This window comes from Esox lucius, chromosome 24 (genome assembly GCF_011004845.1).
Source record: "Esox lucius isolate fEsoLuc1 chromosome 24, fEsoLuc1.pri, whole genome shotgun sequence".
Classification (NCBI taxonomy): Eukaryota; Metazoa; Chordata; class Actinopteri; order Esociformes; family Esocidae; genus Esox; species Esox lucius.
In genome coordinates this window covers 18540555-18567031 of record NC_047592.1, presented here as the reverse complement: position 1 = coordinate 18567031, position 26477 = coordinate 18540555, and the positions used below count along the sequence as shown (strand labels likewise).

Here is a 26477-nt window from a genome sequence, read left to right as displayed (position 1 = left end):
ACACAGTTTGTGTTCCTATGGCGATCACAGCCTGTGTGAGGTAAAAAGACGATGTGGACCAAAACTGGCCAACATTATATGCGTTACGAAAATGGACAATCCGACTCTTCCTTTGTTTGGAGCTTGAATCATTGTAGGCCAATCAGAAACAGCACGTCTACTATGTCATATTGTCTGGAAACAATGTAGGAATGATGGGAAGGCAAAGGGGTCAATTCCCTTGGTGATGGAAAACAACGCGCACCAATGGTCATTGGTCAATAATAGAGATTACCAATGTTTTAGTTCACTACATGTATTCTTGCAAGCAACAAAAAATTCAGTTCTGGGTTTTAGAGATAGAAATCAAAAGGGATAAGCACAAGCAGGAACAGAAGTAGTCAGAATGTCAAAATGTATGATTGGAATACAATTCCAAACCAAATGTGAGAACGTCTGGAACTGCTTTATTGTAAGCATGTGCAAATTACAATGAAGATAAACATTACAACTGGCGACGAGGATAACACACAATAAAAATAATAGAAGTGTGACCCAGAACTACGAGCAGTGAGTAAACACGGCTATCGACACCATAAGTTAGCTAGCTAGACAAGCACGCTAGCAGTTTACAATACCGAGATGGCCAATCTACCAACATTTCAGCAAAAGTGCTGTAAATCACGATACACCAGATATACTCCGACCAGCACCAAAAGACAAGCTCAACAGTGGCCAAAACCCAGTTAACAATATTTGGTTAATTGATGAAAAGAAGGCAAAAAAAAAAACAGACACCCCACCAAGCTCTGACGATGATTATGTTTATGTTGTGTGTACGTTACAGACACCGTCCCAACCACACGTTGTCAACATTGTGAGCAACATGGTAGACGTCATTACTGACTCAGGAGCACGTGTGAATATTGTTGATGATGTCACTTATGATAAGCTGAAACTGTAACTTAAAACAATCAAACGCAACGATACTTGCCTACGGCTCATCTGAACCACTCTCACTGAGAGGTGGGAAAGGGACAACATGGGGGAGGGGGAGGTGTCTGCATAGTGGCGGCTGAAATTGTCAGGCATTGTCTTGATCTGCAACACAACCAGGAGGTGTTGTGGAAATTCTTGCACTGATGTATACTTGGTCGCCCTATACATGTATAAATGGGTTACTAGTTAAAGATGCCAAGAGGGATCCGGTGTTTGCCTAGGAGACATCCTAGACCGGCACTAGCGGATTAGAGGGTTACTCGTAAATTCGTAAATCTGTATAAGCATTTAGTGTCTATCTGTTGATTGTCCAGACATTGTGACTCCTCAGGAGTTAAGGATAAGGTGGGGGGACAGCCCTCCCTTTGGGTAAAAACATATGTGACACGAGACAGATGGGCAACAACTTACCACGCACCTTTTTCACTGTAATAAATACGGACTGTTGATAATACTACTGTATCTATGACGATTATGTTTGTAAGCTTTTGACGCATCTCTCTTATTTGCAAAAAATTAATAAACTGTTAAACCGTGCCAAGAGAATTTCGTCTCTGTTCTTACTCCTTTAAGAGTGTCGATCGATGGAATTGCCATAACAGAGGAACACTTTGGAACTGAGACGGGGGGTCCGGCGACACTGTGGCCCTACCCGGGGGAGGCCCCGGACAGGGCCCAACAGGCAGGAAATCAATCCAACCACATTGCCAGGCACCAACCAAAGGGACACCCACCAACCGCAACCCCCCTGAATGAGGGCAGATTATTGCCAGCAGCGTACAGCCCAATTGCACAAGTGCGCAACAGTGAGACAACAACAAGCTAGTGACTCTTCCCCCAAAAGGTATTGGAGGGAGGGCATCCCAGAGGCGACGAGAGCCCACCTGGCAAGACAGCAAGGGTGGACAGTATCAAGCCTACTGGTCACCTTCACGCCCCCGGGCCAGGCTACACCTAATCATACACTGTGCTGTAGAGATTAGTTTTTAGTAGACACTTGAAAGTTTGCACTGAGTTGGCATTTCTAACCTTAATTGTCCAATCATTCCACAGTAGTGGAGCTCTATGAGAAAAGGCCCTGCCCCCGGCTGTTTGTTTAGAGATTATAGGTACAATTAAAAGGCCTGCATCTTGCGATCGTAGGTTATGTGTAGGTATGTATGACTGGATCATTTCAGCAAGGTATGTAGGAGCAAGTCCATGTATTGATTTATAGGTTAACAATAAAACCTTAAAATCAGCCCTAACCCTAACAGGCAGCCAGTGTAAGGATGCCAGGACAGGAGTAATGTGTTCAAATTGTATTCTTCTAGTTAGGATTCTAGCAGCCAAAGTTTATTTATTGATTTGTCAGGGTAACCGGAAAGAAGAGCATTCCAGTAATCTAGTTTAGAAGTAACAAACACATGGATTTTTTTTTCTGCATCGGTTTTTGATAAAATGTTTCTAATTTTTGTAATATTTCGAAGATGAAAATAAGCAACTCTTGAGACATATTTTATATGTTCATCAAAGGAGAGGTCTGGGTCAAGTGTAACGCCAAGGTTTCTTATAGTTTTTTGGGATACAACCATGCAGCCGTCAAAGTTCACAGTGAGATCTGCTAACAAAGCTATTTGTTTCTTGGGTCCTAAAACAAGCATTTCTTTTCTTCTTGAGTTTAAAAGCAAGAAGTTCTCTTTCATCCACTTTTCTAATATCAGAAACTAATGCGTCCAAAGTAGCTAATTCTGGGGCTTCTCCATGCTTCATTCAAATATATAACTGTGTGTCATCAGCATAAGAGTGAAAGTTGACATTGTGATCCCGGATTACATCACCCAGAGGTAGCATATATAGTGAAAACAATAATGGGTCCAGAAATGTGCCTGGAGACAACACCATAACATACCTTTGACTTGTCAGAGGATATTCCATCCACACTAACAAACTCATATCTTTCAGATAAATACGTTTTAAACCAGGCTTGAACATGTCCACGTAGCCCAATATGGGTTTCCAGTCTCGCTGAGAGAAGGGCGTGATCAATAGTGTCAAAAGAAGCAATAACATCAAGAAGCAAAAGAACGTATGCATAATCTTTGTCTGAGGATATTAGAAGATCATTTGTTACCTTCACAAGTGCAGTCTCAGTACTATGATGGGGTCTGAAACCAGACTAGAGCATTTCATAAATGTATTTTGTCTTCAGGAAGGCATTCAATTGTTGGCAAACAGATTTTTGAGAGGAACGAGTGGTTCGATATTGGCCTATAATTGTTTAATACAGTGGGGAGAACAAGTATTTGATAGACTGCCGATTTTTCAGGTTTTCCCACTTACAAAGCATGTAGAAGTCTGTAATTGTATCATAGGTACTCTTCAAGTGTGAGTGACGGAATCTAAAACCAAAATCCAGAAAATCACTTTGTATGATTTTTAAGTCATTAATTAGCATTTTATGGCATGACATAAGTATTTGATACATCAAAAAAGAAGAACTTAATATTTGGTACAGAGAATATTTGCAATTACAGAGATCATACATTTCCTGTAGTTCTTGTTCAGGTTTGCACACACTGCATCCATCCTCCCCTTAATACAGTGCAGTCGTCCTGCCCCATTTGCAGAAAAGCATCCCCAAAGAATGATGTTTCCACCACCATGCTTCACGGTTGGGATGGTGTTCTTGGGGTTGTACTCATCCTTCTTCTTCCTCCAAACACGGCGAGTGGAGTTTAGACCAAAAAGCTCTATTTTTGTCTCTTCAGACCACATGACCTTCTCCCATTCCTCCTCTGGATCATCCAGATGGTCATTGGCAAACTTCAGACGTGCCTGGACATGCGCTGGCTTGAGCAGGGGGACCTTGCGTGCCCTGCAGGATTTTAATCCATGATGGCATAGTGTGCTACTAATGGTTTTCTTTGAGACTGTGGTCCCAGCTCTCTTCAGGTCATTGACCAGGTCCTGCCGTTTAGTTCTGGGCTGATCCCTCACCTTCCTCATGATCATTGATTCCCCACGAGGTGAGATCTTGCATGGAGCCCCAGACTGAGGGAGATTGACCTCATCTTGAACTTCTTCCATTTTCTAATACTTTTTCTAATAACAGTTGTTGCCTTCTCACCAAGCTGCTTGCTTATTGTCCTGTAGCCCATCCCAGCCTTGTGCAGGTCTACACCTTTATCCTTGATGTCCTTATACAGCTCCCTGGTATTGGCCATTGTGGAGAGGTTGGAGTCTGTTTGATTGAGTGTGTGGAAAGGTGTCTTTTATACAGGTAACGAGTTCAAACAGGTGCAGTTAATACAGGTAATAAGTGGAGAATAGGAGGGCTTCTTAAATAACATTTTTAATTGTGAGTGCCTGAATTCTTACTGGTTGGTAGGTGATCAAATACTTATGTCATGCAATAAAATGCAAATTAATTATACAATGTGATTTTCTGGATTTTTGTTTTAGATTCCGTCTCTCACAGTTGAAGTGTACCTATGATAAAAATTACAGACCTCTACATGCTTAGTAAGTAGGAAAACCTCTAAAATCGGCAGTGTATCAAATACTTGTATGTCGGGATCCAGATGCAATTATAATTCGAAGAGGCTTAATTTCCGCTATTTTTAGTGAGTTTGGTACACATCCGGAGGAAAGGGAGCAATATATTATGTTCAACATTGGCTGACCTAGCACAGGAAATAGCTCCTTAAGTAATTTTGTTGGAATTGGGTCTATAGGTGACAATGTGTGGGTTTAGAACTCATTACACATTTATTGAACGTGTCGAGCGATACGGTATACAAAAATTCAAGTGTCTAAACTGCTGGCAACAAAAATGAGTACACCCCTAAGTGAAAATGTCCAAACTGGGCCCAATTAGCAATTTTCCCTCCCCGGTCTCATGTGACTCGTTAGTGTTAAAAGGTCTCAGGTGTGAATGGGGAGCAGGTGTGTTAAATTTGATGTCATTGCTCTCACACTCCCTCATACTGGTCACTGGAAGTTCAACATGGCACCTCATGGCAAAGAACTCTCTGAGGATCTGAAAAAAATAAATGTTGCTTTACATAAAGATGGCCTAGGCTATAAGAAGTTTGCCAAGACCCTGAAACTGAGCAGCAGCACAGTGGCCAAGACCATATAGCGGTTTAACAGGACAGGTTCTTCTCAGAACAGGCCTCGCCATGGTCGACCAAAGAAGTTACTGGAACTATGTCCTGTGTTCTGATGAGAGCAAGATAAACTTGTTTGGTTCAGATGGTGTCAAGCGTGTGTTGTAGCAACCAGGTGAGGAGTACAAAGACAAGTGTGTCTTGTCTACAGTCATTCATGGTGGTGGGAGTGTCATGGTCTGGGTCTTGTCAGGGAAATTTCTTGAATTGATGTATTCTTACTGATTAAAGGACTGAGTTCCCATGTTTGGATGAGAAAAGGAATGTGTTAGAGAGGGGTCTGGTGTTTGCGTAGGGGGCATACTTGACCGGCACCAGCGGATTAAAGGGTTACTCGTAAATCAGTTCATCTGTTTAAGGCAATGCTGGAAAATAATGGTGGCCACACAAAATTTTGGGCCCCATTTGGACATTTTCACTTAGTGGTGTTCTTACTTTTGTTGCCAGCGGTTTAGACATTAATGACTGTGTGTTGTGTTATTTTGATGGGACAGTGAATTTACACTGTTTTACAAGCTTTACACTCACTACTTAACATTGTAGCAAAGTGTCATTTCTTCAGTGTTGTCGCATGTAAAGATATAATCAAATATTTACAAAAATGTGAGGGTGTACTCACTTCTGTGAGATACTGTATGTTGATTCATAGAGTAACATGTTGTCTGTGTTCTTCATTAGTGTCACTCTTCCTGTAGGCCCATCCATCCCCAGAGCACCAAACAGGACCCCCAACAGGACCGAGGATCTACCCAGGTGCAGTCTCCTGATGTTGGATATACAGGTCAGTGGTATGGTCAGTCTCCTGATGTTCGGTGTACAGGTCAGTATGGTCAGTCTCCTGATGTTGTGTATACAGGTCAGTAGTATGGACAGTCTCCTGATGCTGGGTATACAGGTCAGTAGTATGGTCAGTCTCCTGATGCTGGGTATACAGGTCAGTAGTATGGTCAGTCTCCTGATGCTGGTTATACAGGTCACTAGTATGGTCAGTCTCCTGATGCTGGGTATACAGGTCAGCAGTATGGTCAGTCTCCTGATGCTGGGTATACAGGTCAGTAGTATGGTCAGTCTCCTGATGTTGGGTATACAGGTCAGTAGTCTGGTCAGTCTCCTGATGCTGGGTATACAGGTCAGTAGTATGGTCAGTCTCCTGATGCTGGGTATACAGGTCAGTAGTATGGTCAGTCTCCTGACGCTGTGTATACAGGTCAGTAGTATGGTCAGTCTCCTGATGCTGGGTATACAGGTCAGTAGTATGGTTAGTCTCCTGATACTGGGTGTACAAAGTACTGGGGCAAGTGCCAGCTCGCAACACATCTGCCTTTGGCTCTGCCCCCACATGCATGTTTGTTTGAGCATACAAACACAAACAGCTTACTCACCTTCTTGGCTTCCATGCCAAACCTCACAGGAACCTTTCCCCAATAGAATCTTTCCCCTGTGGGAACCACACCTGTCGGTTTTTACAAACAATGTCAATATTGATTTAATAATATATAGAACTTTTCTCGCAGCTCTGGTATATAAAGCTTTTTATAGGACTAGTTCACAATTAATTCTGTGGCAGCACAAAGACCAAACAGTTTACTGAATGTGAGGCTCTTGATCATATCTTTGATCATGACACTGTTGAGGAGGAGAGATGCCAGGAAACTGACAGTGAAGATGCATAAATGGACGAAGTGTCAGAAGTTGAAGACAACACAGAATATGATCCAGACCAAGAGACAACCGATGTGGAACAATCCAGTGATGAGGAAGAGGGCCCAGTGATGAGGTTGTTGTTACATTCTGGTCAAAGAATGAATATTTGTCCTGGTCTTCATCCCCACCTGAGGAGAGAGGTCAGCTGGAAATTATATCATTATAACCCCAGGGGCCAACAAGATACGCCATATTCCGGGTTGATTACCTAAAGTCCTACTTTGAACTGTTCCTGACAGAGTCAATCAAAACTATAGTGATAAACACCAACGAGGAATGGAGACACATTTCCAAAGACAACTGGAAGGAGGTTGACTGGATAGAGGTCCAGTTGTCCGGTGTGTAGAAATCCAGAAACATATCTACCACCAGGTTATGGGATACAAAGTCTGGTCCAGCAATTTTTCATGCACCTATATCACTCCAGACAATTCACGTGTTGTCATGGGTGATTCACTACGACAACCGTGATACAAGACCAGGCATCCATTATGCCCTTGGTCAGCAGCTTCTCCAAAAGAAAATGAACATGGTGGTGACAGTCAGAAGGAACAAGCCGGATTTGCCTCCTGCCTTCCAAGGACAGGAAGAATTTTTCTTCTAAATTTGCCTTCACCGATTCACAAACACTTGCCAAAAAAAAAGAAGGCTGTGCTCCAGATGACAACACTGCACAGGGATGCCGATTTGAGAACCAGGGAGGACAAGAAGCCCAACGCTGTCCTGGATTACAACAGGAACAAAGTTAAAGGTTAAAAACCTTCCTAAGGTATGTTACTTTTTCAAGTTTCATCTTTCAAGTTTAATATAAGTTTTTTTTCTATTACCAGATTATTTTAGCTGCCCCATAATAATAAGACATGTTGTTGTTTGCTGAAATGCTCATTGAATTTGCGAACAATACAGAGACAATTACATTCAATAAAATATACATTTAAATATGTTTTTGATTTGATAAATTAAAACAATGCTTTGATGCAATTTTTCACATGTTACTATGCAAGACATGAGTTATCAGGTGCATGTATTCATTATTTTATTTACTGATTGTTGCACAGGTTACTGGCACTTACTCTTGTGAGAGGATGAAGGCACAGTAGCCCATGGAGATGTTCTTCAACATCCTAGATGTGTCAGAAATGCACCAGAGCCCAGGTCATTCAAAGAAAGGTTGATGTTTTTGGGATAAAAGAGAGTAGGAGAGGAAGCATGGAAATTGACTGACAGTTGTCTATTCTTTGCAGTGCAGCTTGAAGCATGAAGAGGGCAGAATGTAATACATGTTGGAGCGTCCCTGTGCTGCTGCTTCCAGAAACGAATCAGTGGGAGATTCTCTGCTCTTTAGGATGACAACGCCAAATCTTTTTTGTTTCTATTCTTTTTTGTTTCTTTGTCAACAATTTCCAGCCTTATGTTACAGATTGGGGAAGTCCCTAAAATTCATGTTATACGCAAAAATGATTAGTGCAAGAGCCCCAACAGCTAGACACTTATGAAGACGCTTAACGTGCAGTTTAGCATGAAGGGATGTAGCAATGGACATGAAATGCCCTGAAAAACACTTGAGCTTCACTGATGATGAAACAGGAAATGCTCGTCCATCTCAACCAGCAGCACAGTGGAAACCCTACTGACTCAGTACTCCCTGTATGTAGTCTTGTTATGGTGACTTATTGTGAACCTATTGTCTTACTATTTCTAAGATATTTTTTTCCTTTAAAATGTTGATAAATTCTAGACCTGGTCATTATTTAATAACACGTGAGATATATATATATATATATATATATATATATATATATATATATATATATATATATATATATATAGTTTATTCTGAAATTGTGAGGGAATTAACAGGACAATTCATGTTTACTTAATTTTTTAATAAAGAAAAAAAATGAATTCAAATATGTTATCCCATTGCTAGTTAGCTATAACAAAATTAGTTATATTTATGAAAATGAGGTTGAAATTACATGCTAAACCATTAATAGAAATATTGACAGAAAATATGGATCAAGTTAATAAATCAAACAATATATAATAAATGTTCTATTATCAAGATCAGAACCCCAATATTATGAAAATGTATCCATCTTTCCATATAAGTACAATATGTCACATCCAGCTGGATATGTTGAGAAAGTACAATATCCAAAATCAAAACACTGGTCGACACAAGTTTAAATGTACCAATTAACTAATGGATTAAAATCAATTTTTTCAAATTAAAATTTGGGCACACATGTCTGGTCCTGGACTGAAAGCATTTAATATAGATTATCTCTACTGACTGTGTTTCTTCCAGGAATAGGTCTTATCTGTGCCTGTGAAAGTGGCACTATATACTACCAAATGCCTTTTGCTTGTTATAATGTAATATACTCTCCATTTTGAATGATTATCTGGCTGCATGACTCTCACATATTCTCTTAGATGGTTCATCACATGCAGTGTCAATCCAACAACTGATTTGATCAGAACAGCGCTGACCCATTTGGGCACAGTCTTCACGTGACTTCAAATTATTTGGTTCCGGAAAGTCACTGATATCTGTTCCACTGTTTTGGTCCCAGTACCTAGAACAGGAAGGAGAAAAACCATTACTCCATAAATGTATGTAACCACAGAAGGAAACACATGGGTTATAAAACTATATTCTTTAACTAATTATTCTATTGATGTGAGAATGTGTTTGTAATTGAGTCAAAGGTTATAACTGCACTTTGATTGACTAAATGTGTTTGTGTGTGTGTGTGTGGGTGTGTGTGTGACTAAACCATGAGAACCTGAAGAAAATTTGCCAGTCAGGTACTATACCTTCATCAGGCTTGGGGGTCAAGATGTTAAGTTCAGTGGTTTAGGGTATAATGTCAGGATTTTTTGCAAGGGTTTTAACCAACTTATTACACCAAGTATTTTGAATAGCATCAAACAAACAGATGAATTGTTGATTCATTGATTAGCAGTGAATTGATGTTCTAAATTCAACACGTCTGGTATTACAGTATGTAGGAGTATGTAACCAGCCAAGGAAAAAACTGCTTGACAGCAACCTCTCCCTGGGGAGACAGCGACCTCTCCTGGGGGAGGTTGCCAAAGTACTCCCAGGCTGTTCTCACTGATTGCTTTGATCTCCACCTGCCCCCAAGGAGATCCCACAGAAATTCCAACAAGTGTGATATTATATTTATCTGTGTCTATGTGTGTGTGTGTGTGTATATATATATATATAGTACCAATAATCCTTAAACATGTCCTTACTTGATGTTGTCATTAAGGGTTGTATTGTCCATCCAGACCCAAACTCCCTCCACCTTCATATCTGTCATTCCAATCCAGTAATTACTGCCAGTGTTTCCCACTTTCTTTCTAATGAAGTCCTATGGAGGAGAGACAAAGATGATGTAGAGGGAAACACCAGTAGGACGTTTTTAACATATTATACCCATGTATTTAAATCTACAGGTGGATATTTAACTGAAATGCATGTACAGTGGGGAGAACAAGTATTTGATACACTGCCGATTTTGCAGGTTTTCCTATTTACAATGCATGTAGAGGTCTGTAATTAATATCACAGGCACACTTCAACTGTGAGAGACCAAATCTAAAACAGAAATCCAGAAAATCACATTGTATGATTTTTAAATAATTAATTTGCATTTTATTGCATGACATAAGTATTTGATCACATACCAGCCAGTAAGAATTCCGGCTCTCACAGACCTGTTAGTTTTTCTTTAAGAAGCCCTCCTGTTCTCCACTCATTACCTGTATTAACTGCACCTGTTTGAACTTGTTACCTGTATAAAAGACACCTGTCCACACACTCAATCAAACAGACTCCAACCTCTCCACAATGGCCAAGATCAGAGAGCTGTGTAAGGACATCAGGGATAAAATTGTAGACCTGCACAAGGCTGGGATGGGCTACAGGACAATAGGCAAGCAGCTTGGTGAGAAGGCAACAACTGTTGGCGCAATCATTAGAAAATGGAAGAAGTTCAAGATAACGGTCAAACTCCCTCGGTCTGGGGCTCCATGCAAGATCTCACCTCGTGGGGCATCAATGATCATGAGGAAGGTGAGGGATCAGCCCAGAACTACACGGCAGGACCTGGTCAATGACCTGGAGAGAGCTGGGACCACAGTCTCAAAGAAAACCATTAGTGACACGCTACGCCATCATGGATTAAAATCCTGCAGGGCACGCAAGATCCCCCTGCTCAAGCCAGCGCATGTCCAGGCCCATCTGAAGTTTGCCAATGACCATCTGGATGATCCAGAGGAGGAATGGGAAAAGGTCATGTGGTCTGATGAGACAAAAATAGAGCTTTTTGGTCTAAACTCCACTCGCCGTGTTTGGAGGAAGAAGAAGGATGAGTACAACCCCAAGAACACCATCCCAACCGTGAAGCATGGTGGTGGAAACATCATTCTTTGGGGATGCTTTTCTGCAAAGGAGACAGGACGATTGCACTGTATTGAGGGGAGGATGGATGGGGCCATGGATCGCGAGATCTTGGCCAACAACCTCCTTCCCTCAGTAATAGCATTGAAGATGGTTTGTGGCTAGGTCTTCCAGCATGACAACGACCCGAAACACACAGCCAGGGCAACTAAGGAGTGACTCCGTAAGAAGCATCTCAAGGTCCTGGAGTGGCCTAGCCAGTCTCCAGACCTGAACCCAATAGAAAATCTTTGGAGGGAGCTAAAAGTCCGTATTGCTCAGCGACAGCCCCGAAACTTGAAGGATCTGGAGAAGGTCTGTATGGAACAGTGGGCCAAAATCCCTGCTGCAGTGTGTGCAAACCTGGTCAAGAACTACAGGAAACATATGATCTCTATAATTACAGACAAAGGTTCCTGTACCAAATATTAAGTTCTGCTTTTCTGATGTATCAAATACTTATGTCATGCAGTAAAATTTAAATGAATTACTTAAAAATCATACAATGGGATTTTCTGGATTTTTGTTTTAAATTCCGTCACTCACAGTCGAAGAGTATCTATGATAAAAATTACAGACTTCTACATGCTTTGTAAGTGGGAAAACCACCAAAACTGGCAGTGTATCAAATACTTGTTCTCCCCACTGTACATTATCTTACTGTTCATTACTGCATACCAGATGATACACTACCTTATTGATCATTATTCTATACCTCATGGTACATTATCTTATTGATCATTTTTCCATACCTCATGGTGTATTATCTGGTAAATAATTTTACTGTTCATTACTTCATACATTATGATACATTATCTTACTGTTCACTACTCCATACCTGCTCCTGCTGACTCTCTATGATGACCAGGTGTCCTCCTTCACGGATGCAGGCATATTGACTCTGTTCCCAGGTCAGTTTGTCTTCAGAGAAATAGTACGATGATCCTTTGAAGAACTCCAAAGGAGCTAGAAGAAAGAGAGGGAAGAAATTGAATTCAATGTTTTAAATTATTTAGTAGATTATAATCCATGGACATGTCTTCTAGGTTTTGATTCAGCTTTCATTATGGGAAATAATGTCTGACATTTTGGAGTGGACATTTTTCCACTGACCTTGAAGTGGAAAGTACAAACTATTGAACATTTACATTTAATTATATAACAAAAGGAGGATATAATTCTGTCACATCTGTATATCTCCTGGTGTTTATTTGGTCAGGGAGGGATTTGGGTTGAATGCTGGGAACCAGGTTACTGAGGATGACCAGGATTTCCCTCCCAAACCCACTCCCTTATCCTGGAATAGATGATGCCATAAAATAAATATTTCTATAAACAGCATTTCAACAAAAGGAATTTTAAATTCTTATGTGGTGTATAAATGCTCAATACAAATGATCAATAATCACTTCTCAGTAGTGTGTGTGTGTGTGTGTGTATTAAGCTTATTTTACTCATACAAATGTGCAAGTATTGTTTATATTGAAACTATAGACCAACATGTAACCTTGAAACCGTCCATATTTTAAATGTATTTTTGTTATTACCACATTTTGTTTGTATGGCAAAGCTTTACAAACTCAAAATATAATGGGCAGGGTGTTTAGCAAGTTGGCTAATCTGTAATGTCTACAATCTTCATATAATGAAGAATGCGCAGAGAGGACTCCAGCAGCAAAAAAAACTAAAACTACACTGAGAGCCAGTATCTGTGCAAACTGCAAGTAAAGTACATAAGAAAAGATGGCCAGACTCATCATACTCAGCAGCTACAAATCATATTGTAGTGGAACCAAAAGAGATCGTGAGCCAAATGATGGTGTACTGTGCATCTGGCAGAAGCCAGAGTTTGAGTGATGATCTGTCACACTTCATGATGTCAACATCACCGGTTACAACTTAATGTACACCCTGCAGGAGAGAGATGACATCTCCAGCAACACGATGTTCCCACAGAATCTGAGGACTGTCATGCAGTATTGGATGTCTGATAAATGTTGCATCAGAGTAATTGTTTTTAATGTATTTTATAACTGTGTTTGGACCATAAACTATTGAATATATTAATGCAATTTATAATAATTGTGAGTGGTTCCTATTGCTGACTATGGTTTATTCTTTTCATTCTTTTACCTCTGAGCTACTCACCAATTTTTTGACAGAAGACCCATTGATCATCTGCGTCGAAGCTACTGGTTGTGGCACACCACAGTTTACCATCGCCCCGTCCAGCACTGGTGCACGAGTCATACGTGTCCCCGTTGAATACGAAGGGGAACTTGCATGTCTCTCCTATAGATATTTCACTTGTCACAGCCATATCTATCTCTATAACACAGACACAACAACACAGGGTGTCAGAGGCAACATCACCAATGACTCATCTCCATTTTCTTTGGTTCATTTAGCAGAGCCTTTTATCTAGTGAGACAGTTATAGTACATTCTTAAAATGGAATAATCAAGGGACATTATTTCTCACTAAAATATGAGGTTTTGTTCTCTTCAGAGAATAAAAGTTTGTTTAATACATCATAGCTGCTTTTAGTAGCTTATTGTATTGCCCTTTTTGCATTGAGTATTGCTTGTTTGTACATTTTGATAAATTGTGCGGTAATTGACTATCATAGATTTAATTTCTTATAAGTGAATGCACATAATTTTACTACAGATATTGTCTTGGAATTATTTTTTATGTAGTTGTGGTAGGCTTAGTTCAACACAGAACATCAATAACTAACAACTGCTGAATCCCAAAATATACAGTTTGCTTGTTTATCTTCAATAGGCTGTAAAGAATGGTAGACAACGTCACTAGATAGCTTAAGTATTCAGACCCCTTCACTTTCTCCATGTTTGTTGTATTATAGAATTAATTTATACATTTTAAATATATATTTTTTGCTTTCACTTTTTGCAAATTACCCCATAGCGACAAGGCAAACATTTAAAACAAAATGTGTGCCCACTCATTGAAAAAGGAAAACCTTAATATCTCCCATACATCCAAATTCATCTCTAAGGCTTCCTGTGTACTTTGATTGGTTGAGTCAGCTGTGGAAAATTCATTGGACTGGACACGATTTGTGCTTGTCAGAGTCAAGACATGAAGTCCAAGGAACTTTTCATAGACCTTAGAATTGTGTTGAGGCATTACTTTTTTTTGTCTGAAGCACTTAAAGTTCTTAGTAGCACAATAGGCTCCTTCATTGTGAAATAGATGTTTTGAACCACCAAGACTCTTCCTAAGGAGGGCACACAGCAAAGCTATGTAGCAAGGTAAGAAGGCCTTGATCAGGAGGTGTCCAACAACTAAACATTCACTTTTCCGCGTTTCCGAGTTTTTCTGCAGAGATAGGAGAAAATTTCCCTCCATTAATCACACCTTTATTGTAGAGGGCCTAATACCTCCCCTACAAGCATGGTGGAGGGAGCATCATGCTATGAGAATGTTTCTCAATAGGAGGTACCAGGAGAAAGGTCCAGATTGCATTAAGGATGAACCAAACAAAATACACGAGGTCCTTAAGAAAACTTTATCCAGAACTCACATGACCTCCGACTGGGATGAAGATTCAACTTTCTGCATGACAACAACCCACAGTCAAGTCAAAGCTGGAGTCTGTGAATGTCCTTGAACCAAACCCAGACTGTGAACATCTTTGAGGAGATTTTAAGACTGCAGTTCAACGATTGTTGCCAAACTAAACAGACAGAGCTAGTGAGAATCTACAATAAAGTATGGGCAAATTGACATACTGTACAATAAAGTTAGAGGACAATTGACAAACTGTACAGTAGAGACCAGCATTTTTTGAAAGGTGCAATGATCTCTGGATCATGGATATTCTTACCGCATATATTCTTCTTCATCCTGTTGGAAGCATCTGAAGAAAATTTTTGTAGATGTATAGAAGAATGTAAAAATGTTTTCTTGTGTTTCACAATATGGAGAAGTCCTTAAACATACTGTACTGGACTGTCTTGGATGTTTAACAGCTATATCCTTAATGTGAATTAGATTTAACATTACTGTCATTGAACAAGTACAAGTACAGTACAACAAAATTCAGTTAATTTGCACCTGCTATAGCTAACTTACAACAAAAGCTGTTTACATGTATTTTTTTTAAATGTCAACCAGCTTGTAAAATGTAAATGTAAAAACTATATTTGTATATATTTTAAACATTAGTGAAGATGATAGTAGAGAGGAAAGAGCTTTTCCAATTTGCCAATACAAAATGATGCACTTTCTTCTGGCCAACAGAAATTCTGCTCTTTGTATAAATCACTTTTTGTAATTGTTGTGAAACACTGTCATTCGAATTTTACTGCATATCTATTATGGCCATTTTCTGATATTGCAAGGCAAAATATATTTGTGTATTCCCTTTAATTTTCAGCAGGGTTCCAGGACTATGACACAGTAGATGCAGTAAGTAGTCAGGCCAGCACAGCACATATCAACACTGTATTAATGGGAACTTAATGGGAACTGTATTAATGTGATTCTATACTCACAGAACACTCCCCAAGCAATTGCCAGGCCCATCAGTACAGCCCAGAGACACGCTAGGGTTAACACAGTAACTCTCCGAGACCTCAACTGAGGAGCGGCAACATTTGACGCCACTCTGGGAAAGGGATCACTTTCTGAAAAACAAAAATACAGATAGAAGTTGAAATAATGTTACGCCTAGGTGCCTTGATTAAAAACAGCATGATTTATGATCCTGGAGGGCGGGACCTCCAGATTGATGTGACAGGTGGGTGGGACATCCGGTTTGTAGGGTGGGACTTCCATTGTGACGTATGGACTTCCATTGTATGACGTGTGTTAGGGTGGGACTTCTGGAGTGATGTATGCATGTCCGGTGACTTTGTAATTTATGATTACATTGATGTGTCCGTGTTTGATGTTTTACAACCCTGATGAGCAAACCAGAATAGTGTTATAACAGGTGGGTTATGTTTGATGTTTAACAAATCGGTCTTAGGGTTCCGGAATGTTAAATTCCCAGGCAATAAATACGTCTTGTATCAGCGGTAAGATGATTGGTGTTCAACAAAAGGGGGCCAGGGTCCAGCAATTCTATAAACCCGCCGGGATTTTATCTTCCGACAAGTGGTATAACAAATGCCATACAACTGGTGGTTTTTACAATGTGCCTGTAGCATAGTGTTTTTCCACAAGCACAGAATTACATTTCCAGAAAATTTCCAGAAAATGTCAACTGGTTAAATTGTGACTGCAGACTGTTTGACTGACGTAAGACCCTGAAGCCCCGCTTTACGTTAACACTGTCCTCAACACAGCATAAAAACAGACCTGTGACTATCAAGCAGTCTGAAGAATTTACGAAACATGTCTCAAGATTACAACCAAGCGGTAATTGAAGAACCCAAGGCTGAGGACTGGCTGTGTGACGCCTGGGATGACAACGCTGAAGCCTTCTACGGAACCCCTGACCCCGACAGCTCAATTCCACTGACATACCCAGCAAGAAACTACCACTGGATTGACCGGATTGGTGATCAGCTAGGTCCTCTTAATCTGTCATACATTTCAAATGCTAAGAAAAGCTATCACAAAATGGACAAACACCTTGTACCAAAAGTTTTAAAGAACATCGAAGCAACAATGGGTATGATTCTGGAAAACGTTGTTGGGGCTATTCTACACAAAGCATGCATCGGATGTGAAGTGGAACACCCGAACCAGACCCATTATGATGACATCGTGGCATCATGACATCGAAAGTTTTAACACTGCGACTGAAACGTGTGTTGGTCAAGGCTTTGAACGTATCAGGGTTTCATGCAACTGCTGACCGATGTTCACGTGGCCACTGAGAACTTTCTGCATGAGTTCAAGTTGGAGTCGAACATCACACTGAGACTGAGTGAGAACAGGGATGAATACATGGATTCATTTAATGAGGGTGCTGAATTGTGATGGAAATTCCATGTATCGACACTCTTAAAGGAGTAAGAAACAGAGACAAAGTTCTCTTGGCACATTCTAAAATTTTTATTAACTATTATGCAAATATGAGAGACGCATCAAACGCTTACAGACATAATCATCCGAGGAGTCTCTAACTCCATACATGAAAAATCCGTATTTATTACATAGAAAAAGGGGTGTGGTAAGTTGTTGCCCATCGGTCTCATATCAATCGAACACATGCCCTTTGTTCTATCACATGTACTGGGCTTGACACAAGGGACATGCTGTCTTCCCCCATCTGGTTAACTTTCTCAACCCTTAAGGGCAACTTAAAGCATCTAGACAACCTACAGGTCGGCAGATGATTAACCCTATAATCTACTGTTACCAATCAAGAATGCCCCCTAGGACATATACCAGATCCCTCTCTCCTACATTCCTAAGAAACAGAAAGGACTGACACCCTTCTTTGTCTAGGCAGGAGGACATGGCCCAAATACCTGTTAATCCTCTGATATTATACAGACGTGTGTCACAATCAAAGTAAATATCTACATACCAGCCAATAGAAAGACAGACATTTCTCAAATGTACCTTAGTTCCAAATTTCCATTACAGTATGTGACGCAGTGGCGTCATGGTGCGACAAAAGCAAAAGAGTCTATTGTCTAAGGATGGGTAACTTCAGTTCTCGTGTTAACATGTACATAAACAGACCCTATGAGAAAACTGAATGTTTGTGTAACTTTTCTGAATATCTTGGGTGTGTAATTTCGAAAACTCAAATTAAACATGTATTACTTCTCATTGTTGCTCGACTACTCTACAATGTCTGAACAGGTTATGAAAAGTATTTACAACGACCTGGCAAAACCTGGTGCTTATGTGGGTAGAGAGGGTTTGAAAAGAGTGTACTTGGAGAAAACCGGGGAGATCCTCAAAAATGGATGAGGCCAATGACTGGATGCTCGCCCAGGATACATACATGCTACACAGGCCTGTAACTATAAAATTTCAAAGAAATAGAGTTATTGTTCATGATATAAATTCACAATTTCAGCTGGATTTGGTTGACATGAGTGCTTACAGTGTGGAAAACGATAACATGAAATGTATGTTAACATGCATAAATGTATTAAGCAAATACGCATGGATTCGTGTGCTGAGAAATAAAAGCGCTATCAAGGTAAAGCAAGCATTTGAAGACAAAATGTCCAAACGGACAAGGGGAAGGAGTTTTTTATTCACATTTTGAAATGATAATGAAGAAGTATATCATAAAAAAAATTCTTCAGGAAATTATGTCAAAGCGAGTATCGTTGAGAGATTTAATAAAACAATTACATCACGAATTTGGAGGTATCTCACAGCTGCCAACATTCATCGCTATGTTGAGGTTATTCAAGATTTAGTTCATGGATACAACCATAGCTACCATCGGAATATTAAGATGAAGCCTGCTGACGTTTGTGAAGAAAATGTTAGATTAGTTCTCAAGAACTTCTTTATTTCATCCTGCATGACAAAGGGGTCTGCGGAAAACAGTTGCATACCTTTGCAAAAACTCATATTTTTCTTTAGTCATGATGGTATTCACATCGTAGTAATGTGGTTCCGGATGGAGGCCAACATAGTTCTCATTCTGCTTGATGTTAAACTTGTAAGGAAAGTAGCCTTTTTTCTAATCCTTAAAATCCATAGCACGTGGCAAGGCCGACAGCTTTATCGGTAGGTAGCAATGACTATCAATGTATCTCTGATTGAATGAGCTGTCTGTAAAAATCATGAGCTTGCTACCATTAGCAACAAGTGTCGTGCCAATACCATTGTTAGCAAGGTACTGCATCAAGATGTAACCATTGAAACCTTTATAGCTGTGTGCTATAAATTTGTAGTCATTATATTTCGGTTGACCTAAACTTTTGGAAAAAAGCAGCAACACAATCATCTCCGGCTGAACACCACATTTTGTTATCAAAGCTTATTGCACACACAACACTTGCAGTGTGTACACCATTCACCGGATAGGCAATTGTCTCAAAATCATAAAATATATAGCGCTCACTGGGGTCCTCGGAATTGGAGGGTTTTATAAAACACTGATGATTCATTTCAACCGCAACATCCACATTACAATTGGGGCACTTGTGCGCATTATAGTTGGTAATACTGACATTGTAATAACGTCCGCAATCGACACAGTATTTCTTCTGGTCACACAGACTAACCCAACGCTCCACACTTTTGTGGTGCTTCAAGCGTTTATGCTATCTATAACAAAACTCTGAATAACATATCCGTTTACAGTCAGGGCACTGCTTTGTGTTACGGGGTTGGGTATGACAATCTTCATGAGGACAGACACTACAGCTATGTTTACAACCAAGATCACCACGTGTGTTGAAACCGGTATAGCACCAGTCACAGACATATGACACACCCAGAAAACCCTTCAGATTCATGATGCCATAGGAATGGTCATTGTGTAATACATAAAGACAGTTCTAGGGTGGGTGTCCTTGGTAAAGTGACCAACCCATGTTCGATGAAAGACAACAATTTTACACCCTGTCATTTCTTCAAAGCGAACAATATCTGTGAATGCCACACAATCATCTAAAGCTAAACCAGCGCCCGTATGTAACTCACAACCACTTACCAGGACCTCAGGATATGTGTACTGCGGGTTCAACAGACCCATCAAACAAACTGAAAAGCATGTAGAATCATTATTCACAGCCAAATATAAATGCCTTCTTTGTTTATTGATAATCTGCACAATCAACAGTGTTTGAGCTTTACATCGCGGGGCACCGCCCACACGGTTTTTGACAATTTGTACCACCAGTTCTAGTGATTCATCAATCATAATCTCAGCATTACTCTGCATAACACTTTCAAGTAAATTACCAACACTGAGTTCATTATATTCATCCGCTCATATGGTCACATGTATGGGGGATATCAGAGATTCACCAATCAATTCAATCTGCAGACGATCTCCAGGCCTGAGTACAAAGTCTGAAGCTCTAACAATCAAAGTATCCAAGCCTGCCATAATACTTGCCTAGAATGTGCCAAAATCACCAACTTCACCAGTATTTTGTAAATGTATCAATTGTAGTAATTCAACACTGTCAAACGCATTACGTTGTACACTCACCTAAAGGATTATTAAGAACACCATACTAATACTGTGTTTGACCCCCTTTCACCTTCAGAACTGCCTTAATTCTATGTGGCATTGATTCAACAAGGTGCTGAAAGCATTCTTTAGAAATGTTGGCCCATATTGATAGGATAGCATCTTGCAGTTGATGGAGATTTGTGGGATGCACATCCAGGGCACGAAGCTCCCGTTCCACCACATCCCAAAGATGCTCTATTGGGTTGAGATCTGGTGACTTTGGGGGCCATTTCAGTACATTGAACTCATTGTCATGTTCAAGAAACCAATTTGAAATAATTTGAGCTTTGTGACATGGTGCATTATCCTGCTGGAAGTAGCCATCAGAGGATGGGTACATGGTGGTCATAAAGGGATGGACATGGTCAGAAACAATGCTCAGGTAGCCCGTGGCATTTAAACCATGCCCAATTGGCACTAAGGGGCCTAAAGTGTGCCAAGAAAACATCCCCCACACCATTACACCACCACCGCCAGCCTGCACAGTGGTAACAAGGCATGATGGATCCATGTTCTCATTCAGTTTACGCCAAATTCTGACTCTACCATCTGAATGTCTCAACAGAAATCGAGACTCATCAGACCAGGTAACATTTTTCCAGTCTTCAACTGTCCAATTTTGGTGAGCTCGTGCAAATTGTAGCCTCTTTTTCCTATTTGTAGTGGAAATGAGTGGTATCCGGTGGGGTCTTCTGCTGTTGTAGCCCATCCACCTCAAGGTTGTGCGTGTTGTGGCTTCACAAATGCTTTGCTGCATACCTCGGTTGTAACAAGTGGTTATTTCAGTCAAAGTTGCTCTTCTATCAGCTTGAATCAGTCGGCACATTCTCCTCTGACCTCTAGCATCAACAAGGCATTTTCGCCCACAGGAATGCCGTATACTGGATGTTTTTCCCTTTTCACACCCTTCTTTGTAAACCCTAGAAATGGTTGTGCGTGAAAATCCCAGTAACTGAGCAGATTGTGAAATACTCAAACCGACCCGTCTGGTACCAAAACAAATGCCACGCTCAAAATTGCTTAAATCACCTTTCTTTCCCATTCTGACATTCAGTTTGCTTCAACCCCTAAATGCATTGAAGCAACTGCCATGTGATTGGTTGATTAGATAATTGCATTAATGAGAAATGTAGGTGTTCCTAATAATCCTTTAGGTGAGTGTATAACTCTAACATCGCCATCACTGCATGAGTTTTCATCAGAGAGCTCGAAAGAGAGTCAACTAGATTGTGTGAAAAATGGGGGCTACTAAGCTCGGTTAACAAGCCTTGTATCTGAGGATTATTGTGTGCATGGCTGTGTAACAAAGTAACGGTTGGTTCATTTTTATTTTGGGGTGTGATCGATTGATTATGTGTAGAGGTTGTTGGCTGTTCCGTGTCTAGTCTGGTGTTAGCATGATCTTTTGCCATTTCTCTAGCTTAACATGTAAATAACGAGCCACTTACAGTTTAAAATATTCTAAATCAAACAAAAATGTACATACATCACAGTTTTGACTAGTTGACCATATTACCTTCAGCTTTCAAGCATGAAAGAAAACAATGAAACAAAAATCCCCTCACGCTGTGCAGCCACAAGGTGGGGTGTCCGTAACCTAATCCATTATGGTGATGTTCTCTGTATCATCACCGAGGTGTCCTATATCTGTTGGTTGGTAAATAGAGTACAAAGGTTCAGCTGTATGCATATTGTCGTAATTGTTAATAACATTTTAGTACAAGACTAAACATTTCTGTAAATAAATGTACACAAAAAGTATCTGCTCAGGTTGTGTAAGATCACAACCACCCAGTCCATCTGACACAGATGCTGTTCACTTGGTCTAATTACAAAAAGGATTAACAAGCATATACATGTACTTAAAGCTCATTAACAATAATGTCAAAAGTCTACTTACCAAGATTTGAAGGCCCAAAAATGTGTTTACCAAACACGGCTGGTGTTTAATACCACTCAACCATTGCAGCTAAAAATGCATGGATTGCTCAATCGTAAAATGTATTTATACATTCTTAAAAAGTTCAAATATGTCGTTTGTTAGCATTTGTATTTGCAACACAATTCAAATAAATTACATCAAATAAAATAACTTATTCATACTTATACATATCCACTTCTGTGGATGCTGCGGGGTTAAATACTGTCTTTACATCGCAGCCGGGGCGCCTCCAGCAAGTCACGCCTCTTAACTTTGTCATTGGTTACATGTCATCATTCTTCACGTTAGATTCAAATTGTGTTAGAACTATACAGGCTACAATGATTAAAATTCTGGATAAACGTAACTATTTAGAAACGTAACTGATGATTGTTGACGTTTGACAACCAAATATATTGATACTTCCGGTCCGGTAGAAACGCCGTTCTCGTTAGTTATCACAGCTCAGCCGTGACATCACATCATATATTTATATAAATTAACGATAAACTCATATGCTTACATATAAACGCTGGCTATTGTCACCGTATCACCATTAATCTGTTCAACATTTAACAAACACAAGACCATAATTCAACAATCAAAAATCTGATTTCACAAGTTGGTCATTATGAGAATGCAACACATCTTACCTGGAAGTCACAGCATCCGCCCACACTAACACAAATCGGTATTCTACTGTTTTTTAATCAACGTTGCCTGTTAAACATTTCTACCAATGTGAGTAAAACAATCTTGCGTTGATCCCCGTTGTACAATTTCAAAAGACACCTTTACGAAATGTTTTGATTACCTGAAATAACATATCCTGACCTGTCAACGATTCACCGTTGTTCATGCAAATTTATACGTTACCTTCCAGATACCTTTGTAACAGTCATGGTATGGTGAGCAGCAGCACCACCGTTCCATACACCTTCAGTTCCAACCATCACATGAATGCATCCCGGACTTGTTGTGTCACATGTCTTCAATTATCGTTCACACCAGGTCCCTGTTTGCTAATTTGTATGTGTTTAAATGTTTCCCCTCTGCTCCCCACAGTGTGGATCATTGTTGTTGTCATGTTTGTTGGCATGTGTGTTGCTGCCAAATGTAGGTTCCTTATACTTGTTGCTACATTTATTTTGCTGCTGAAGTCAGCCCTTTTCTTTCATTGTGTTTTGTTATGCTAGGTGTTCTTTTAAATTAAAGATTCAACACCGACTACTCCTGCCTGCACCTGGTTCCTTGCTCCCACAACACCACCATTCATTACAGTAACGTTTTGCCATATAATGCTACTTAAAAGTTAATCCCGACTTAAAACAACCATTTTTATTACAACATTCACCATTGCACCTACATACACATGAAACAAAATCCTTGTTTTTATTTTTAACAATATTTTAAACCACGACCGCCACACAATCAACCTATACATATTGTCTGCTCGGCACAGGCCATGACCGTTCCTTCAAAATAATAGCATTGCTCATGCGATGTATGTTTGCTGTTGTGTTGTGTTGGACTACAAACCGTAAGACACAGGATGTTTTTCAATCTGCATATACTAAAGTTTGTAATAGTGGTTATTAGGGAACCATTACTACAGGGCAGATCTGATCTTAAGGCCCATCTCTTGTTAAAATGAAAAATGGGTTGAAACGTTGAAACACTTATTTTTTGCCTGGGAATTTAACATTCCGGAACCCTAAGACACATTTGTTAAACGTCAAACATAACCCCCCTGTTATAACACTAGTCTGGGTTGCTCATCAGTTGTTGTAAAACATCAAACATAGACACATCAATGTAATCATAAATTACAAAGTCACCAGACATGCATAGGTCACTCCAGAAGTCCATCCCTAAAACACGTCATACAGGAAGTCCATACGTCACAACTGAAGTCCCACACATCTGTAACATCAATCTGGATGTCCCGCCCTGGTCATAAATCACCATTCTGACACATTATACCCTACATTTACTACTAATGCTGTCTAACCTTATAAAATGTAGATAATGTATTTATTGTATACTTTATTTACAACATTTAGTGTATTTAAATTTTTTTTAATAATAATAACAATCAAAACGTGAATGATATGGTATTATGCGTATTCTTGTTACCAGCTTTGCTGGGGACTGTAACATCTTGTTAGGATATGTGTATTATGCTCCTTAATTAGCAAAATATGGAAAAATGAAGGGGTCTGAAAACATGCAGAGAACTAGCAATATCCATAAATCAACAAAAAGTATAAATAATTCTTACTAGTGATACCTGCTCTACCAGTTGTTTTGATTTGCTGTTTGCACTCTCAAAAAAGAGTGAAAAGGAATGAAAAAAAGGTAGTAATCTCTCATTCTGGGTCAGATTTGCACACAAAAATAAGGAAATGACAAAGCGGAATGAGTTTAGTCAACAGTGATTTAGTAAGTGGTGGTTAAGTGAGTGGGTGGGACTGCGAGGTTGCAGCTGGAAGGGCTGTGAGTCAACAATGTTTGGACATCTCCCCAACAGTTATGGTTAGAAACAGTATTTTTTCTAATAAAAGAGCAAAATGACCTGGGAAAGGGAGTTCATACCTTACCAGTGACATTAATGGATCCTTTTTCATTCTTCCTTTTTATGTAATTGATCTTGGAAGCGTATTGTTGCCAAATATACAACTGACAGCCAAACAGATACCATTACAAGTACCTACCCCAAGCAAGCTATCCTGACAGCTGGAAAATCATAGTATGCATTTGAATGCTGACATTATGAATAAATCAATAAATTAATCATTCACAAATCTTACTAGTGACATCTGTTCTACTTGCTCTTGCACACTCAAAAACAAGAAGGAAATTACTTGCACATTCTGTGTAAGAATTGCTTCCTCAACAATAAAAAGGACATTACAAAACAGAGAATTTAGTCAACAGTGATTAAGTAACTGGAGGTTTTCTGAGTGGTGTTTATTGGAGGCGGTAGCTGGATGACTCTCCATTGGGATAGACTAGAGACACCTCAATTTTGCTTAGAAACAGTCACATCAGTTTTGCTTAGAAAGAGTATTGACAAAGAGATATATGAAAACTTAGAATACATAATGTCAAACCTTAGCAACCATTAGTTTTGCAGTTTGCAAAGTTTTCAAATCCCAAATTCTATTTTCCAAGAGATTATTTCACCAGGGCTCCTAATTTGATGAAATAAACAAAACAAATTAGAGCCTATGGTAAGCTGAACAATATTGGACTGGGGCATCAGACTTTTGAGATCAATATATATTAACTTGACCTAAATGCCTGAGTCCCCATGCCAGCTTGGGCACCCACTGCAGCCCCGATAAGTCTGTGTTTTATTGTACAATGACGCTTGAAAACAAAGAACATTAATAAAATAATAATAATAAAGACAAAACTCACTTTCAGCCCGATCATCTTGGATTTGGTGCCGAGTTGTTCTTTCATTGTAGTAGGCACTTTCATCAGACATCATCATTGCTTCAAGTGCTCTCTTGTAATGCTGACCAAAAGAGGAAGGTGTCTTCAGCATCACAGTTTTCACACGTGTCTTTTCCTTAATAATTATAATAACTTTACAGTGAGAGGAAAAAAGTATTTGAACACTCTTAAAGGAGTGCTCCTAATCTCAGCTTGTTACCAATATAAAAGACACCAGTCCACAGAAACAATCAATCATGATTCCAAACTCAATTATTTTTTACATGCGTTCTTCTGGATTTTTTTTTTGTTATTCTGTCTCTCACTGTTCAAATAAACCTACCATAAACATTATAGACTGATCATTCCGTTTTCAGTCAAAGTGGCATACCCATATTTCACAGTGGCGATGAGGTACTTTTCTGCATGGCTATCTTTCTGTCTACCCCAAAAACACCTCTGGTGTTTGTCTCCAAAAAAGCTCCATTATAGTCTCATTTGACAATAGAATCTGGTCTTCATTAAACGTTCCAGTAGTGTTTGGCAAACTGTAGGCGCTTAACTTTTTTGTTTGATGATAGCAAAGGCTTTTTTATTGCAGCCGTCCCAAACAACTTGTGGTTATGCAGGGGCAATTTCTGACTCCAATACCCAGCAAATGTCTGCAATTCTCCAACTGTGATCCTT

The 26477-nt window shown here is 39.7% G+C and overlaps 1 protein-coding gene across 3 annotated transcripts; it reads right to left on the bottom strand.

Annotated features, from left to right (window-relative positions):
* Positions 1–8714: 8714 nt before the first annotated feature.
* On the bottom strand, positions 8715–25866 carry LOC105007151 (C-type lectin domain family 4 member E-like). 3 transcript variants are annotated; one of them, XM_029117537.2, is made up of 7 exons: positions 25773–25866; positions 15813–15944; positions 15143–15175; positions 13438–13617; positions 12128–12255; positions 10101–10219; positions 8715–9415 (listed from the first exon to the last, which is right to left on the bottom strand). In XM_029117537.2, exons 1-7 carry the CDS (start codon positions 25846–25848, stop codon positions 9238–9240), a joined length of 846 nt encoding a protein of 281 aa, XP_028973370.1. In that variant the 5' UTR covers positions 25849–25866; the 3' UTR covers positions 8715–9237. The 3 variants fall into 3 exon arrangements, with proteins under 3 accessions (XP_028973370.1, XP_028973372.1, XP_028973371.1); XM_029117539.2 differs by lacking the exon at positions 25773–25866 and adding an exon at positions 21994–22583; XM_029117538.2 differs by lacking the exons at positions 15143–15175; positions 15813–15944.
* Positions 25867–26477: the final 611 nt, after the last annotated feature.